Source organism: Amblyomma maculatum, chromosome 1, assembly GCF_055883805.1.
Source record: "Amblyomma maculatum isolate TAMU_Amacu chromosome 1, ASM5588380v1, whole genome shotgun sequence".
Taxonomy (NCBI): Eukaryota; Metazoa; Arthropoda; class Arachnida; order Ixodida; family Ixodidae; genus Amblyomma; species Amblyomma maculatum.
In genome coordinates, this window is record NC_139344.1 from 310,005,720 (window position 1) to 310,023,694 (window position 17,975).

The 17,975-nt window shown below is 45.3% G+C and overlaps 1 protein-coding gene across 2 annotated transcripts in view; it reads right to left on the reverse strand.

The window, feature by feature from the left end:
- The window catches only part of sp3 (phosphatidylinositide phosphatase spermathreecae), a 101,554-nt gene extending 84,055 nt beyond the window's left edge, over positions 1–17,499 (reverse strand). Inside the window, exons 1-4 of one of the 2 annotated variants that reach the window (XM_084595612.1) lie at positions 17,147–17,499; positions 16,375–16,455; positions 9,387–9,523; positions 6,844–6,957 (exon numbers count right to left, since the gene is read on the reverse strand). In XM_084595612.1, the coding sequence (XP_084451738.1) occupies positions 6,844–6,957; positions 9,387–9,523; positions 16,375–16,455; positions 17,147–17,261 (447 nt within the window). In that variant the 5' untranslated portion in view covers positions 17,262–17,499. The remainder of the gene's footprint in view (positions 1–6,843; positions 6,958–9,386; positions 9,524–16,374; positions 16,456–17,146) is intronic. The other variant, XM_084595569.1, reaches the window with a different exon arrangement.
- Positions 17,500–17,975: the final 476 nt, after the last annotated feature.

The window sequence follows — 17,975 nt, forward strand, 5'->3', positions numbered from 1 at the left end:
GAATGTGACAAAGTGGCCTTGAGTCTGCGAGCATCACGGCGCTGCTGCACCAGTTCATCGATGGTGTTGAGCTGCGCATTCTCCTGTAACGCTACGACCGGTGTGAGTCGTGGAAGGCATGTTATAGTTCTCATAGCTTCTCGATTTACGGCTTCAAGGTGATCCCATTGTGCTCAGATGCTGAAACTGGGCCTGATAAACAATATGTGGCTGCAGAACCGCCCTCACTAACTGGCGTGCAACAGACGAGCCAGCGCCACCCGTTTTAGGTGCAATTCTTCTTAAACTCATAGTTTGAAGTGCTTGCTTTTTTTGCCTGAGAAAGCCAAGCAGTCGCTGATCCTGATTGGTGAATTGTTAAGCCCAGAATTTTCAGGCTCGAACTTTCTTGTATTGGGGTGCCTGATAGAGAGAGACGAATTGGATTTGCGGTAAGTTTATGCCGCCCCCAGCGGTTGGCGACTGACGTGTATGAAGTTTTACACACAGAAAGTTGAAGGCCAATGGAAGATGCATAATCAGGTTACGTCTAATGCTGACTGAAGGGCAGCCTCTTGAGTGAGAAGATCATGGTGAGTGCTCCATACCGTGATATCATCTGCGTATTGCAAAAACTTGATTTCAGGGATATCATGTAAGCGCCATGCCAATGGGATGAAAGTAATATTGAACAATGTCGGAGACAATGCTGATCCCTGGGGCACGCCACGTAGTGAAATGAATGAATTAACAGTGTCACCGCTGAGGCGTATTGCAAATTTTCTTCCGTCCAAAAATGATGCGACAAAAGTGCGTACTCTCGGAGGGAGATGAAGCATGTCAATGGCATTCAGGATTGCAGCATGACTGATGTTGTCATATGCCTTTTCAACGTCCATTGCTAATATGGTACGTACATTGCGGCTGCAGGTAGATGATAGAACTGCTGATGCCAAGACAGCCAACCCGTCCTCTGTACCTATGTATGGACGAAATCCAATTTAAGCAGGGTGATAAAAACCGTGCTGTTCAAGCCACCAAGAAAGTCGTGTGGCTAGCATTTTCTCTGCAAGCTTGCAAAGCGTTGATGTTAAGGAGATTGGTCGTAAGTTGGCGAGGTCTGTTGGAGGCTTCCCAGGTTTGGGAATAGGGATCACGACAGCGGTTTTCCAGCTCTCGGGTACAACACCATCAAGGCACACTTTGTTTATGGTGTCTAGTAGTTGAGCAAGTGCAGCAGTACTGAGGTTCTTGTAAACCTCATACTGAATTTTGTCCAGGCTGTTTTCCGTTTCGCATCGTCAATTGCAGCCAGCAGCATCGAAAAGGGGCTCGCAATTCCATCTGCGTCGGCAGCAGATGGTAGTTTACATGCGTCTGCAGGGATACCTGCCAAATTAAGACTTACCACTGAAGGAGGCAGTATATCGTATTTTGGGAAAAATTTTCGAGCAGCTTCTTTGACGAAATCGCCCAGCGACAGCCGCAAAGCATGCTGTTGCTGCTGCGTCAGTAGAACGACGACTGTGTTCCATTGCACGAAACGTTTGCCAGAGTGAGGCATTTGATGATTTATCAGAAAATTGTTCACACCATGCATGCCACTGGCGTCGCGAGAGATCGCGTTCATATCTCCGAGCCTTCGCGGTAAGATAATTCAGTCGTGTACGTGCCTGCCCCGAAATAGGGCCTCGCATAGCAGCCAGCTCAGCTTGACGGCGGGCTGCCCCCAAGTTAAGCAGGCCGAGATCTGGTGCCGATCGACCTACATCAATCCAGGTAGTAGTCGTAGCGCTGTTTAGTGCTCTCTGTATGCGGTCAACAAGGGGTAACGGCGAATCTGAAGACGTACTGTCGAGACATGAGCGAAAGCTGTCCCGGTTGATCAAAGAACATTTGCGGCGTAAAGGGCGGAGACGGGAGGGATGGAGACCAATAATGATAGGGTGGTGATCACTTCCCCAGCAGTCTGGCTCCATGTGCCATGAGGGAGTTCCCGTGCCCAACCACCACGTCAAGTCTGGAGCATAGGCAGCACTACGTATGTGACGCATAGGCCGTGTTGCTATCCCAGGGTGATTAAGCAGAACAAACAGGGCATCAGTGAAGGCGTCCCGCACACGCCTACCACGAGGGCTTGCAGTCAGATACCCCCAATCCGGGTGAGGGGCGTTAAAGTCGCCTTCGACTAAAATTGGACACCCGGGGTATTGCCGACGAATACTTAATAACCAACCAAGGTTAATACGGGAAGAGGCGCCTCCAGCTGGTTGAACGTAAAATGAAACAAGAACAACGGTTCCTTTCAGAAATTTCGCAGCAACTGCTACTACCTCTTGGTATGATGTGCACCAGTTTTTGAGAGAGAAAGGCGCACATGAGGAATACGCGTTTCAACATATACCACCGCCTTTCCCGGGGGAGAAGCAGTCTGCACGCGACGGTCGGTCATTGAAGGAGACACGTAGCCGCTGAAGCCCGGAATTGATGACAAGGCGTTCGTTTCCTGAAGTAACATAGCCCACACCCGAAGCTTGTTAAATCGCAGTCGGGTCTTGAGCTTGGCCACCTTCGTGGAAATGCCTCTACAGTTCCACTGTAGTACACCAGGACGACCGGATTTCACCATTTTCGTGTGCTAGTCCAAGCGCTGCAGTATCACAGATGTCAGGTTGGACAATTGGTTGACCATATAGCGGAGCAGCAATGTTGCAGTGTTATCATTGGGCAATGTGGTATACTGGGAAGAGGCAGCAAATGGCCCTGTTGCACGGGATGAAGGTGGCGGTGTTGGGCAATTATTAGATTTGGCGGTTACTTCTGCAGCTCGCCGACATCGAGCAAGCATTTCGCGGTGTTGTCGGAGCTTAGAGACCTCTGCTAAGAGAAGATTGATTTGCTCATCCACTACAGCCATATCGTCGTCTGGTAGATCAGTACGCTGCTGTATTGGCTGCTGTCGACGGCGTTTCTTGAGCACCGTATCGTTAGACTTTGTCTTAGCTGGAGGTGCATTCGAAGCGGGCTCAGGAAGCTCTGGCCACTCGTCATCATCCCACTGGAGAGCTGCAAAGCGATTACATGTCTGCACTGGTGTCATGTCTTCTATTGGCCAACACTCAGCGTTCTGAAGACGAGCCTTCTGCGTTGCCTTTTGCTTTGTCGGACAACTTGGAGATGTAATCTCCGATTTGCAGAGGCCGCATCGGTACGTAACTTTTCCTTCAGACGCACTTTCATCGGCAGTAGCAAAAGGGCAAGATTTGCACATGTGCCCTGCCCGGAACCAGTTGTAACAGTAAACCACACTCGGTTTATTGGTTCTTCTATTGTGGCAGCTCGGCCATGCATGCACTGGCGTCAAATTAATAAATCGCGCCTCGCCTTGCGGCGCGGCCGCAGTGGAGGTCGCGCGCTTAGCACAAAAAAAAAAGAATATTAATATCTGCATAAATAACATACTTTCTGTGCGCCAGCTTAAAATGAAAATGCACTGCAAAATATATTGTGTCAATTTCCCTGACTTGGCGAAATTTTTTATGGTTTCCCTGATATTTCGCCGATTTTCCCCGGTGCATGAAATTTCCCTGCTAATTCCCGGTTTTCCAGATTGCTAGACACCCTGGAGATCAAGCCCCAGTATTGCCCTCGTTCCATGACAGTACCTGCAATTCAAAACATCCCTCGACAGCTGGATCATGACATCCTGCATGGAGAGGTTGGGTCTGAATCCTATCATGATTGAGGGGACGAGGTCATAGTCCTCTACATAACCCTGCAGCCTGTTTGTTGAGACACGACATTAACGAAATGGGTCTTAGGTTTTCTATGTGAAGGTTCTGGTTTCAGTATGAATGTCACTTTGGCAAGTTTCCATTCCTGTGGTACCTCTCCTTTCCTCCAGTAGGTGTTCATGAGATCAGTTAGGGCCAAAACTGAGCCGATGTCTAGGTTCCTGAGGATTTTGTTTGAGACGCCGTCTGGTCCCGCCGCCGAGTTCGTCCCGAGTTGTCCTATCGCGTACCACATCTCCGCTTCCATAAAGTCCTTGTCGAATTGTTCGTTGGAGAGTCGAGCTTTCTCTCTCCTTCCTCTCTCTTTCTCAGTCTACGTTTGCAGCAGCACACGCTACGCATGCACCAAGCCAGCTCGGCCCATGGCAGACAGAACGTTGAGCGCTTTCTCCAGCGTGTGTTGTGAGCCCTCTGCGTGCGGCGGCAGACGTGCTGTGCGCGTCTCGTGACGTCATGCTGTACGTGCGTAAGCTATGGCGGCTATGAACGTTAAGAAATGGCAAATGGTTTTCTTTTTTTTTGCGAGAGGCATCCATTTTTATTGTGCTGAACGTTCTGCGTAGCGTAAGCTATGGCAGCTGCCGACATTAAGAAGTGGCAGATTTTTTTCCTTTTTCTTTTTTTGCGAGAGTCGTCCATCCTTGCATTCATGAATCAACGAAAGCATGCAGTCAGCTGATATCATGACACCAGCTTTTAGCATTGTTCGCTTCAAACGGCATTGGCAGCTATCACGCTTTCCAATCATTTTGTGGCAGTGGACTGCGCCCATCCCAAGCGTGGGGTGATAAATCGAACCAAGCTTGAGCAATAAAGCCATCACGAGCACTCTGCCAAATTTGCTCCCCGCCACTGCAAAAGCTATCAAAAGATAAACACGCCATGACGTTATCGCTGCGCAGCATCTTGGCGCGCTGCCAATAAATAAGCTGCAGATGCAATGGGCCTAAAGAGAGAGATGTGCCAACGACATGCAAGAGAAAAAGCTCGCAATTACTGCCGTGATGCAGCAAAAAACTTTTAAACTGTCGCATTGGCTCGAGCAACACAGTTCCAACAAGTTGGAAAATTTTTGCTCTGTTGCTGACACTCGTTACTGAGTTCGCTCAATCGCGACAAATTTGGTGTGGTTTTTCACAATCGCAGGCAGCGTCTCAAGCCGATTTCTGTATATCGAACTATCGATATATCGAACTATTTCGCGATCCCCTTTGGGTTCGACTGTATTTCATATATTTTGACCCTGCTTGATTAGTTGCACTCCTGGAACCCTACTTGTTTCTTTTTGAAATTTGGCCGTGTTAAATTTCTTTTATGAAATGTTTCTTCTATCTACACCAACGCAAAGACAAACTTTGTGCTTGAGGGTAAATCTTGAATAGAACCAGCCTGGCAATGGAGGCCCCTGATGACAATGGCATCTCAGCAGTGGTTTCAAGTAGGATGCAACGCTTGTAATGAGGCACCAATGGAGCAATTCTTCCCAGACAGTGAGCACAAAACAAAGCACTCAGAAAAATCGTCCATAAATAATACTGCTGTGACGCAAATGGTTTTTAGGGCTATTCAATAGACATTTTTCCTCAAGGCTAAATCAGTGAGATTTTACTGGATGAAAAGCACTGCGCAGCTACCTGTGCTGTTGGTCATTATTCAGTTCACACTTCCGCTTCACATCTCAAAACGTTCTGCCTTGGAATATCAAGACACCATGCTCTAGATATACAGTAAAACCTCATTAATACGTAGTTGGCAGGGACACGGCAAAAGTATGTACTATCCGGCAGTGCACCTTAACCAATTACAACAAATTTGCCATTACTCACCCTCCAAAAGTTAAAAAAAAACCAGGCGCTGTAAATTTCCCGTGAATATACTTACGTGCACTTTATTCCCGTCCTGCTGACCAGAAGTCGGTCATTTTCAGTTGCCGCCGTGGCAGTCGCGCGGCGACAACAGTAGTCTCAAAATCAGCGAGACCGTGAGCAAGCTTGTCCATAAGGCCCATCTTCTCAGCAAACGCTCTCATAACAGTTAATGCCTGAGCGGCTTCTGTCATGTTAGGGCCTGAATTGGCTCTTTCCAATTCATCGCCGCTGTCCTTATTCTCGATATCCTCATCGCTTTGGGGAGGGGCATAGTGCCGCCTGTTCACACACACACTTACGCAACAACCACTTTGCAAAGCACCACAGCTCAATATAGACAATGCACCTGTTGCGCACCACATCCACAAAGCAAAGAAAATAAGGAAGATGGGCTATGACACAACTGCACGCGTAGCACCAAGTCAAGGGGATTTGTTGGGGTGACTGCGATAGTTACTGCAATAGGGCCGCCAACGATATCGTGCCCCGCTGGGGTGGTGCAGTGGTAAGAGGCCCGACTACAGTGCCGGAGTACCCGCGTTCGAACCCGACCTCGGCGGCTGCATTTCGATGGAGGCGAAACGAAGTGGCGTCCGTGGGCTGTGCGATGTCAGCGCATGTTAAAGATCCCTAGGTGGTCGAAATTAATTTGTAGCTTTGCACCACGGTGCCTCTTTCGCTCTTTCCACTTTCACTCCCACCTTCCTCCCTTCCCTTACGGCGCGGTTGAGGTGTCCATAGAAAACAAGTGAGACAGTTACCGCGCCTTTCCCTTCCTATAAATCAATTAATTCCAACGATATCGAAGCGGCCGACAATTCACGGGCTGCTATTGACATGGACATCACCGCAGCGAACAGTGTTCTTTGAAACATGGTCAAAATAACTGCATACTTTCTCTAGAATGCTTTCTAGTACACTATAGTTGTATCACCGGCAGTCCGCACGCTCATAACGCTTTTTGGAAAGGTGAAAACGTTTTGCGTCGCAGCACGGCATCAGCCGAATTGCAATGAAAAGTGCGTATTAATAGGTAGGCACTTCACGAGCCACTACGCCTTACGAGGTCAACCAATACATGGGTTTCAATAGCGGATCAGCCGGGGAATCTTCACAACTACGTTTTAATCGCAACTACTTGGTAAGCGGGTACATATTAACGAGGTTTCACAGTACCAGTGGGATGAACAGACGAGACATACCCTGCGTGGCTTGACTTGAGCCGTGGCAGTTTTAATGGTCTGCCATGTTTTCTGCAGCTCTGAAGCAGGACTCCGCTCAGGTCTTCTCCAGCTGGATTGGTGTTTGGCGCATGGCTACTGATGCAAATCCCAGGGGGCAACGCATGAGTTGTACCAATAACTCGATTAAAACTTTGCAATGTTCATGCCAAGCATAACATTACACTGGAAGCACTACTATACTTCATACATAGCATGGTCAAGCTCCATGTGAAAATAAACTGCACTTGCAAAAACAAGCGAGAAATGGTATCACATTGTGCAGGATAACGATACAAAATACTCTCAGTACACATGTCCTTCTGTCCTTTTCCTAGGAAGGACCAGTGAAAAGGGAATGGCCACTGACAGTGCAGACCATGTGGCGGCCTGGTTGGTACATACTTGGGAAAGATCTTAAAACCATCAGCTACGGGAGCTTCAAGCAGCAGTTCATAGATTTTGCACTACTATTGCGAATTACAGCCACCTTCGCTATATCTGGTACATTTCTTAGTCACATCAGTTATTAAATTTCATATATGCTGGCATCAAAACACAACAAATCATTTGACATCGACCAGAACTCCCTGCGATAAACGGTTCAGCCGTAATGGCCATCTGAAGCTCCTCGGACTACACGGTTTGAGGGCGGAAAGGTCGTCGGTGCGAATCTCGCATACATTTTGGGCTTTATCTGAGTTAGAAATTTATGCTTTGGAACATGCCAGGTCATTTGACACCACTTCAAGCAAACTGAGTCAAACAGAAAATGCTCTTTCTAATACACATGCAGCACCATCTATATTATGTGGATTGAGTACTAATACTGCGATTTACAAACTCATTCACTATATCCGAAACATTTATTTGTTATATCAGATATCACATCGTATAAACATGTGCATCTCAACGAGAAATCATTTGACACCATCCAAAACACTATGTGACAAAGAGTTTGGCCGTAAGGCCGCCCAAAGATCCGTCATATTCACGGTTGCGAGGCAGAAGGGTCATCAGTGCGACTCTTACACATACTTTAGACTTCCATTTAATTAGCAATTTATTCTTTAGAAGGTGCTAAATCATTTGACACCAACTTGAATATTCTGGGTCAAACAGGTCCAAATTTTACCCAAACGGTGGTCCTGGGGGTGGTCCCACTTGGATGGCCAATATACTGACACATATATAAAGAATCAAAGGTGTGGTTATCAGTCGAAGCACTGCACTCACGTTTGCTGTGCACTTTAGTATGATCACGTGATGTCTAGTTTATTGCTTTTTTGCCTATTTGACCTTCATATCAGACACATGTAACCTTGGAAATAGAAAGCAGTAACAGGTAATGAGATAAACTCGCATAAGGGGCCACTAAAACAATCATCTTTTTTTTTTTTTTGACAAAAGTTAAAACTGCAAGCAAACTTGTTGAGAAGAATTTCACGTCATAGTGATACTTCAGTGGTGCCATGTGAGAGAGTTCCATTGATTGGCTGAAAGAAAAATGACGTTACCAGACCGAAAGTGACAACTCCATTTTTCACCTCTACAGACATCTTTAGTGAAACATCTCCACAAACACAACCATCAAACCATGGCACAAAACTTGAGGCAAAAACAGCTTCTAACGCTATCATCTCCCCCTTTTTTTGTGTTGCAACAATCATCAAGATCTACTCTCTTACAAATGTTTTAATCAAATAAAGCCTCTCAAATGTTACTGCTTGTCCCAAGCTGTTGTTCAATCAGAATACTCACCAAACAGAACCCTGGAAAGGTAACTATGGTCGTATTCTAATGCAACAGCTTTGTAGAGGTGACATCTCTGAGTTTTTGAGTTAAACTTGGCTCTGCATGGTCCCCATAATTTACAAGAAATTTTTAAAAACCGCTCTTCACCACCACAGTGAGACTGTTCTTGAGCACCAGCTGGTGCTCAGTTGAGGGGGGCAAAACAGGAGCATTGCTGATCTATATATTCGGCGTAAGCTTAAGACAACACATTAGACAACACGTTTGCGCACATTTTCTGCCCTTAGTCGGTAGGTTTTCACGGTCCTCTAAATCTCAGTTTTCCAAATTCCAACTGGTGTAATTTCAATCAGGACAAAAATAGAAAAACCCACCAACTATTTGCAATACTGACTTTCAATATTTACAATATCCAGTCCACTTCAGTAAACACACATTCCCATGGTCATCATGTGATTTATATAGCATAGGATAACTACATCATTATTATACATAATGACCAGGCATGCAAAATTATTTATGACTTGTCCACAATGGCAAGAGTTACAAAAAAGTTTCGAAACCAGGACACATTGTTGCTACACTTTTCAGCACTATTTACAATGAAGAAGAAAGCACTTAGCTATTTCATCGGCCGTATACCAACAACAGTTCTGTTAATGTACACAAATGCCTGAGGCTTCTCAACAAAGGCACTAGACATCAGACAACCTAGTTACATACTAAATTGGCAGCAAATGTGAGAATAATATAATGAAGCCAGAACTTGCCTCCATCTCCAGCTCTGGGGCATCGTGAATTGAAAGCGGCACCAAGACAACCTTGTTAACCTTAAACACTTGGTGATTTCCAGGCATAGACCCAATGAGACTCATCTGCCGTACGAGCACCAGCCGCTGGTCTGAGTCTGAAATTAGCCAGCCATTGACAAACTATGAAATAGCCAACTTGTACAAACTAAGGCTTAGAAGAGGCAGCCTTTAGATGTGCTTCCCTCACTGAAGGCATTTGAAAATCTACAATATGCAGTGCCAGCAAACAATACTGAGACTGATTAATTAAAGAAGTGATACAGCATATTTATTGTCATATGTGACCCCCTAAATGACACATTTCTTTTATTTAAGAAAATTGTATTTTGGTTGGCTTACAGTTTAAAAACCAACATAAAGCGGTAACCGCATGAGACGGCAGGCCCTAGCGATCTATCGCACGCCGCCGCCGCCAATGCCTGTCATTGTCGCGGATGTATACCACACGGAGCAACGGGGCTCAGCGACAGAGGTGCGTTTTCAGCGTTGCTTTGTTAGTGCCGCCTCGTCATTCGGTCAAGGGGAGCGCAATTACGCTATATATACCGTTTCTAACACTAAACAGCACAAAAGTATGATAAAACACTGATGAAATTTTTTGTAACGCATCACATTTTAAAGGGTCACAGCGCAGCAGTGCGCTACTACACTGCAATGCCGACATGCATTGCAAGCAGTGACTTTTTCCTGCTCCTTTCGAAAATTAACAATATCTAACCACACTAGCCTTTTTTTTTTTTTACTACTGTTCCAAGCTTTTACTGAATTGTCTCAATGCACTCATATATACACGGATCAGACAAAATGAGCGCGTGCAGGCACCAGGTTCTTTGCCCAAACCGGACTAGGAAAACAAACTTCTCACGCAAAAGCAAAACAAAAAGCCAGAGCGGAAGTTGAGCACCGCAAAGCCTTCTGCGATTGGCTTCCTCGCGAGCAACTTCCGGGCGACATGCGAAGTTTTCTAAAAACCCAGAAACTGAGCGACAGCGACGAGCGGCAATGCTTTGGCGGCCCTCAGCCCGTCGTCCGCCTCACGCGGTTAGCGCTTAAGGTATCTTTTTTTTTTTTTTTTTTTTTTACACAGCAATCCTTATTACGTCTATTTGTACTGTGTAGGAATGTGGCTATGTGAAGGTACGTAAAAAGGCCTAATAGTTTTGTCACACCCACAAAATCACTCCAATTTTCCTTCCTATTTAAGGCTTTCACAAGTGTTTCAGTGTTCAAAGCATGGAATCTGACACAGTGCTTTCTTGCACCTCCTGCAGCAGGTGCAAGTCTACCATGTTTTTTTGTTTCATTACAAGCAAGGCCCTCGCTATCCTCGTCCTCACTTCAAGAATATAATTGCAGTCTTGAGTATCATTCAAGCATCGCTGCTCCGTCATGTTCATTTGTGCAGTTGCAGTTACCCGTTTCTTCGGTCGGGGCAAGCAGAAGCAATCTGCCCTGTCTGCAATCACTCATCTTAAACTGTAATCCGGGTGCTAGAACCCGCACGACGAGCTGGACTCATCACGAGCCAAAAATGACAGTATGCTTATGACAAGCCTGGCTAGTCCAATTCCGCTAGGAGATTAAGAAAGTAAGTCAACAAGCAAACAAAAGTAAAGAAAAATAAGAGTATCACTGCAACAAACATGTCCACCAATCATTAAGGAACAGGTGAAGTTAAAATAATTACAATGCATTAAAATTGCTGGTTCTGAAGCCGGCACAAAATTTACACAATTAGTATTCGTGTTTACAAGTCCCTTAGCATCAGTTTAAAATCACGTCCTTGCCAGAGAAAAGCACTAGAACTTGTGCTTTAACCAGGGCTAGAAATGATTCTGTAAAATCATGACAACCGATTCTACTGTTAACCATTTCCTTTCATTTATTTGAGCCCATTTACAAGTAAATGGAGGGGGCCAAGGTAAAAGCTACAGCTTGAGGGATCCTTGGCTTCCTTTACAAATTGGCGGACAGACAGCAGAAAAACGAATTAGACAAAACAAAAAAGAAAGACATATTTATACTGTAACATTAAAATTTAAGCAATAGATTTCACAAGGCAGATGAGCTCCTATGGTATTAATGTATAAATGTCTATGCTGGTCCCTAGGTAGGAATTTAGTAGTCACAGTAAGGTGTTTGCAATCATTTTATGGCCGTAATTGGTCCTCAAAACAGGGATGAACCATTTTTCGTGGCTTTGCGTATTATATTTTGAGTAGTCTGACATAAGCTTGCTCAGTTCAGTCGTGTCAGACTCTTCGTGACCCTATGGACCATATCACGCCACGCTTTCCGGTCTCTCACTATCTTCCTAACATCACATAACTTCATCTGCAGCGCCTCGAGGATGCCATCTAACCATCGCGTTCGCTGCCTACCTCTTCTCCGGTGATCCTCAACCTTTCCCAACATCAAATCTTTCTCCAGCGACTCCTCTCTTCTCATCAGATGACCAAAGTAGCTGAGCTTTAACTTTAGAATTTGACCCTCCAATCAGCAGTCAGGGTTTATGGTCGACAGTATCGACTAATTTGGTCTTCTGGCCGTCCAAGGAACTCTCGAGAGTCTCCGCCAGCACCACAATTCAAACGCGTCAATTCTTCAGTGGTCAGTCTTCTTCACAGTCCAACTCTCGCATCCATACATCGCAATTGGAAAGACCATAGCACGAGTTATACGGATCTTGGTTGGCAGTGTAATGTCTCTGCTCTTTACTAGGCGGTCAAGGCTAGCCATGGCTCTCTTTCCCAGAAGCAGGCGTCTCCTAATTTCATGGCTACGGTCTGCTTCCGGGGTAATCTTGGAGCCCAAGAAGAGAAAATCTGTCACAGCTTCCACTTCTTGTCCCTTGATGCTCCAGGAATTAATAGGGCAAGACGCCATGATCTTTGTCTTTTTCTCACTCTTCTCTTGTAGGCTCATCAGAAGTCTCTTGAGTTCCACTTCCCTTTCTGCCATTAAAGTGGTATCGTCCGCATATCTGAGGTTGTTGATACGTTTTCCAGCAATCTTCATTCCAGCTGAAGACTCGTCCAGACCGGCCTTCCTCATGATGCACTCTGCATATAGGTTAAATAGGCAGGGCAACAGTATGCAGCCTTGCCTCACTCCTTTCTCAATCGAAAACCAATCAGTAAGACCATGCTCAGTTCTGACTGTGGCCTCTTGCCCTTCATACAGGTTCCTGAGGAGACAGATGAGGTGAATTGGAACTCCCATCTCTTGGGGAGCTAGCCACAATCTGCTGTGATCTACGCAGTCAAACGCTTTCGCATAATCAATAAAGCAGAAGTAGATGGGTTTCTGGAACCCTCTTGCTTTTTCCATGATCCAGCGAAGGTTGGCAATCTGGTCTCTAGTTCCTCTGCCCTTGCGAAACCCAACTTGCACGTCCGGAAGCTCCCGAGCCACATACTGCTGCAGCCTACCTTGGAGGATTTTCAACATCACCTTGCTAGCATGCGAAATAAGCGCGATCGTGCGGTAGTTGGAACAATCTTTGGCACTGCCTTTCTTTGGAATGGGGATGTAAACTGACCTCCTCCAATCCTGTGGCCACTGCAGGGTTGTCCAAATTTGCTGACATAATGTATACATAATGTTAACAGCGTCGTCATGGTTGAGGTTTTGAAGCAACTCAGCTGGAATGCCATCAATTCCGCTAGCTTTGTTCTTAGCAAGGCTGGCTAAGGCCCATTCAACTTCACTCTTCAGGATGCCCGGCTCGAGATCACTAATCACAACCGTCTTATGTTGGGGTTGCACATTCGGGTCCTTCTTGTACAGTTCTTCTGTGTATTCCTGCCACCTCTTCTTTATCTCTGAGGCTTCAGTGAGGTCCTTGCCTCGTTTGTCCTTTATCACGCCCAGCTTAGCACAGAAGCTTCCTTTGATATCTTTGATTGTCTTATACAGAGCTCTTGTGTTCCTTAATTGGCTGTTGTCCTCAACTGCTTGGCACTGTATGTTCAGGAAGGCATTCTTATCTCTACTTGCTAGTTTCTGAAAATCCGCATTGAGAACCTTGTATCTTTCTCTTTCCCCCATAACTTTTGCCATCCTCCTTTCCTCAGCTATTTGCAAAGCCTCTTCAGATAACCAGTTTGCTTTCTTGAATTTCTTTTGCTTTGGAACTACCTTAGTAGCAACATCTTGTATTATATCACGAACATCAGTCCACATCTCTTCAGGCTCTCTGTCTTCTAGATCTAATTCTTGAAATCGATTCCTCACTTCCACAGCATATTCTAATGGAATTTGATCCAGATCATACCTGAAAGGCCTTCTAGTTTTCTGCGTTTTCCTCAATCGAAGCTTAATTTTGGCAACAAGAAGCTGATGATCGGTGCCACAATCGGCCCCAGGCCTTCTTCTCCATCTCTGCCGGCAAAGAATATAATCGATCTGATTCCTGTACAGACCGTCCGGTGAAGTCCATGTGTACAGGCGCCTCTTGTGCTGTTGAAAATGAGTATTCGCTATGGTCAGGTTGTTTTCTTGACAAAACTCTACTAGCCTCTGCCCAGCTTCATTTGGCTCACCAAGACCGAACTTGCCTGTAATTCCGGATATTTCTTCACTCCCCACCTTAGCATTCCAGCCTCCTATGAGAAAAAGGACATCTGATGATAGAGTGCGGTCTAAAAGGCATTGCAGGTCAGCATAAAATCTCTCAACGTCAGCTTCTTCAGCAGTAGTGGTCGGTGCATAGACTTGGATAACTGTTATGTTGAAAGGGTGACCTTGGATCCGAAGTGAAATCATTCGGTCGTTTTTGGGGTTGTACCCTAGCACTGCTTTGCCCATTCTTCTGTTTACTATGAGAGCGACCCCGTTCCTTCTCCTGGATTCGTGCCCACAATAAAAGACATAATGATTGCTGGAATTAAATTCTCCCATTCCGGTCCACTTGAGCTCGCTGATACCCAAGATATCAATGTTCAATCTGTCCATTTCTCGCTTGCCGACATCCAGTTTACCAGTTTACCTTGCGTCATAGACCTTACATTCCATGTTGCTATGTGATATATCTCCTTACAACATCGGACTTTCCGGTCGCTTCCCGACACATCCACAACTGAGCGTCCTTTTGGCTTTAGCCCAGCCGCTTCATTCGTCCTGGAGCTACTAGGAATTGCCCTTTGTTCATCCTCAGTAGCATGTGGGACGCCTTCCAACCTGGGGGGCTCATCTTCCGGCGCCATATCATTAATGGTATTGTGACTGGCCATAGGGTTTTCTTGGCAGGAAATACTGGAGTGGGTTGCCATTACCTTCTCCAGTGAATCACATTTTGTCAGAACTCTCTGCCGTGACCTGTCTATCTTGGGTGGCCCTACAGAGCAGAGCTCACGACTTCATCGAGTTTCGCAAGCCCCTCCGCCGCGACAAGGCAGTGATTCATGAAGGGGATAAGCTTGCTATATTTGTTAATAAATTATTTGCATATTGTTTTAGGGAAAAAAAAAGTAGGCACGTAAGAGATTTCGATTGTACAACTGACGACTTTCGGAATGTTGTACTTGATAAAAACAGGATTGACACTTTTGGCAATGATCAACTAGATTAGTGAAGTGGGTAGAGTCTAATGAGTTGAGATGTTCTCTGACCCGTTTGACTTATGTATATTTGATGCTACGTATGACACCCTGACCAGATGACCAGGGAAATCATCGAGGCTTACCAAGTGAGAAAACAAAATAAGACTGTGCGTCAGCAAACCATCCCTGGTGAAGAGGCTTTCAGTGTGTGAGTTGTAAGGCAGGACAGATTGGAGGCTGATGTTGTACCCCAAACAAGATGGGAGTAGTTTACATGTGATGCAAAGGGTGAATCGTAAATGATCAGTTTAGCTGACGTTGGTAAGATGCAGTGGTTTCGAATTAGTATGCTTGTTACGCGACTTAGTTTCTGAAGTATAAAATCCATGTGAGTGTCTCATTGCTATGTGTCTGTGAAGTATATGCCAAGCACTTTTACTGAGCTGACAACTTCTGTATTCTCCGAGTTATATTATGTGTCATTGGGATACAAGTACCTCTTGTTTTGAAGATGACAGCTTGTCTTTTTGGAGTTTACCTTCAAATCATTATCCTGGCTCCATTTTGAGAGATGGTTTATGGAATTGTTTGCTGCGCTAATAAGGCCTATATAAGAATTTAACAATAGGAAAATACTGGTATCATCTGCATAGTTTATGAATTTTGCTTCTTGCTGGATGAGAACAATATCATTAATGTATAAGTTAAAGAGAAAAGGACTAAGAATACCTACCTGAGAGACACTTGCTTTTATCTGTCGTGTGGATGATATTCATGAGTTTACGGACATATACTTCTGTCGATTTTAAAGGTAGAATGTTTAAAAGTAGGATCCCATGAAAGAAAACTGAAGGATATACTTGCCTTTAAAATTAACATAAAGAGAATTGGCAATCGCAGGAAACTTCAGTTATCAAACTAAGACAATGTATTGAGAAGTCTAATATATACGCCCTCTTAGCGTTAACTGACATTTTAACGTAGAAAGACAGGCTAGTCGATCTTTATATGTAGAATGCATATTTTCTCAGCACAAAATATACAGACAGGATGAAACAAGGAGACAGACAATGGACGAATGAAGGGACGAACGTTCGTCCCTTGTCTGTCTCCTTATTTCGTCCTGTCTGTATTTTTTTTTTAAATGCATTCTAGTTAAATGACAGTCTATTTTATGGGCACATTAGTCAACAAAATTAGAACATATGTCAGCCTGTCACCAAAATATATGCGGTAGACGTAGTTTTGCAACATCAATTCAGAGAGCTGCATGTAATTAGGGATGATAATGGCACGTTTTCATCATGACTGCAATGACCATGCACACAATTGACATGATGCACAAATATTACTGTCTTGCTTGTGTTCGTTTAGCGGATATTAGAAACTGCAGGCAAACGAACCTGGATGCGGCTGGAATTTTCCAATGACTCCGTACACTGCACCCAAACAAATGGCATCACTAAGCTGCTCCAATGCAGACCCTGCAGAGAAATAAAAGCCCCCGAAAGTGACGACACTTCGCTCATATTGTAGTTGGGCTGAATTTTGCGCAGCGTCTGTCAACTAATGTATACGCGAGAGTTTCCAAAGCTGTATTTATTACAATTACACAGTGCTCACTGAAATCTGCCATAAGAATGACTAGACCGGGAAAACTTGGTTTGAAATTGTCAATGTATGAGCTGTAGCCGCAGCAAAATGACACGCTCCTGTGCTACTGGATAACTGAAACTATACAAAAACTTTAATTCTCGCACATGTATATTGTCTACTAGTTGCACTAGCTGGCGTAGCCGTAAAATGCACCGTAGGTAAAATAATACATAAAAATGGATACTTTCCCGGTTGAAACCTGCAGGCAGTAAATAAAGGCGGCCACAAAACGAAATGACATGCTCCAATGGTCTGCAAATTCGCCGATCGATACTTTCAAAACAGACTTCATAAGAACGGGAATGAACGGGAATAGGCGAGACGTGCTCTAAGGTTTTAATACCACGTTTGACCGAGGAAACAAACTTTTCTGCGAGCATTAGGTACTGTAAGTATGGCGGCACAACCGTAAAATCTAAACCGTTCCTTTGCGAAGCTGTACGCAATGACCACTGAGAATATTACACATATAACACACATTTCACACGGCCAGAAGCCAATACCCATGCAAAGGCGTACGTTTTCTCGGTTCCAACTTTCCATCAATACGGCTGCACCACAAAGTTTCTTCACCATCGACGATCACGTAATACTCGGGTGTCATCAGAATTTCCATGGTGGCGCCGAAAACCATCCACAACAAGAGGGATCAAAGGCGAATATTAATTTATCCTAACACAGATTGTCATGATTTTGCGGTTTAGCAATTCAGACTTTCCATCACATGTCGCCGACTATGACGATCGCGAAACTGAGCCCCATAACCACCCCTAGCACGGCCCGCTCGGCTCGGCCCTACCTAGCACTACCACAGCAGACGGAGTAAGTAGTGCCAGTGAAAACGCGGAAGAGCCGATTGCCCAATGCCTCCTAAAGAACATGCCTGCATACTGTGCCACGGCCGGTCTCGAGGGAGAGAGCTCTTCTCTTCTCTTACGGCTTCTCCAATAGGGTCTGTTTCCACCGCCCGCCGCGCCTCGGTAGGGTCGCCACCGCCCCACTGCTGCTCCTCCGCTACAGCCGTTCACGCGCAAGGGAGACGCCCGCTCGCTTTTAGCTTCGCCCGCGTCAGTTGCAACCAGCGGGTCCTGACATTTCGCCCCTTATGGTTTATACAAAGTCCGTAATAAACATCGAACATTTATCGTGTACGAGGAATAAAATACAGTCAACAATCTGCTCACGCGCGCGCTCCTTCGTCAGTGCGGCCGTGCACGGTCGAATGAAGCTTTGGGTACACTCCAACATTTTTTACCCCTAAGTTTTGTACAAAAATAAATTTGCCAGGCTATGCAATGTGCCTTTGAATGTTTTAAACAGGTATAGCGCTACCTAATGTGAGTGCATG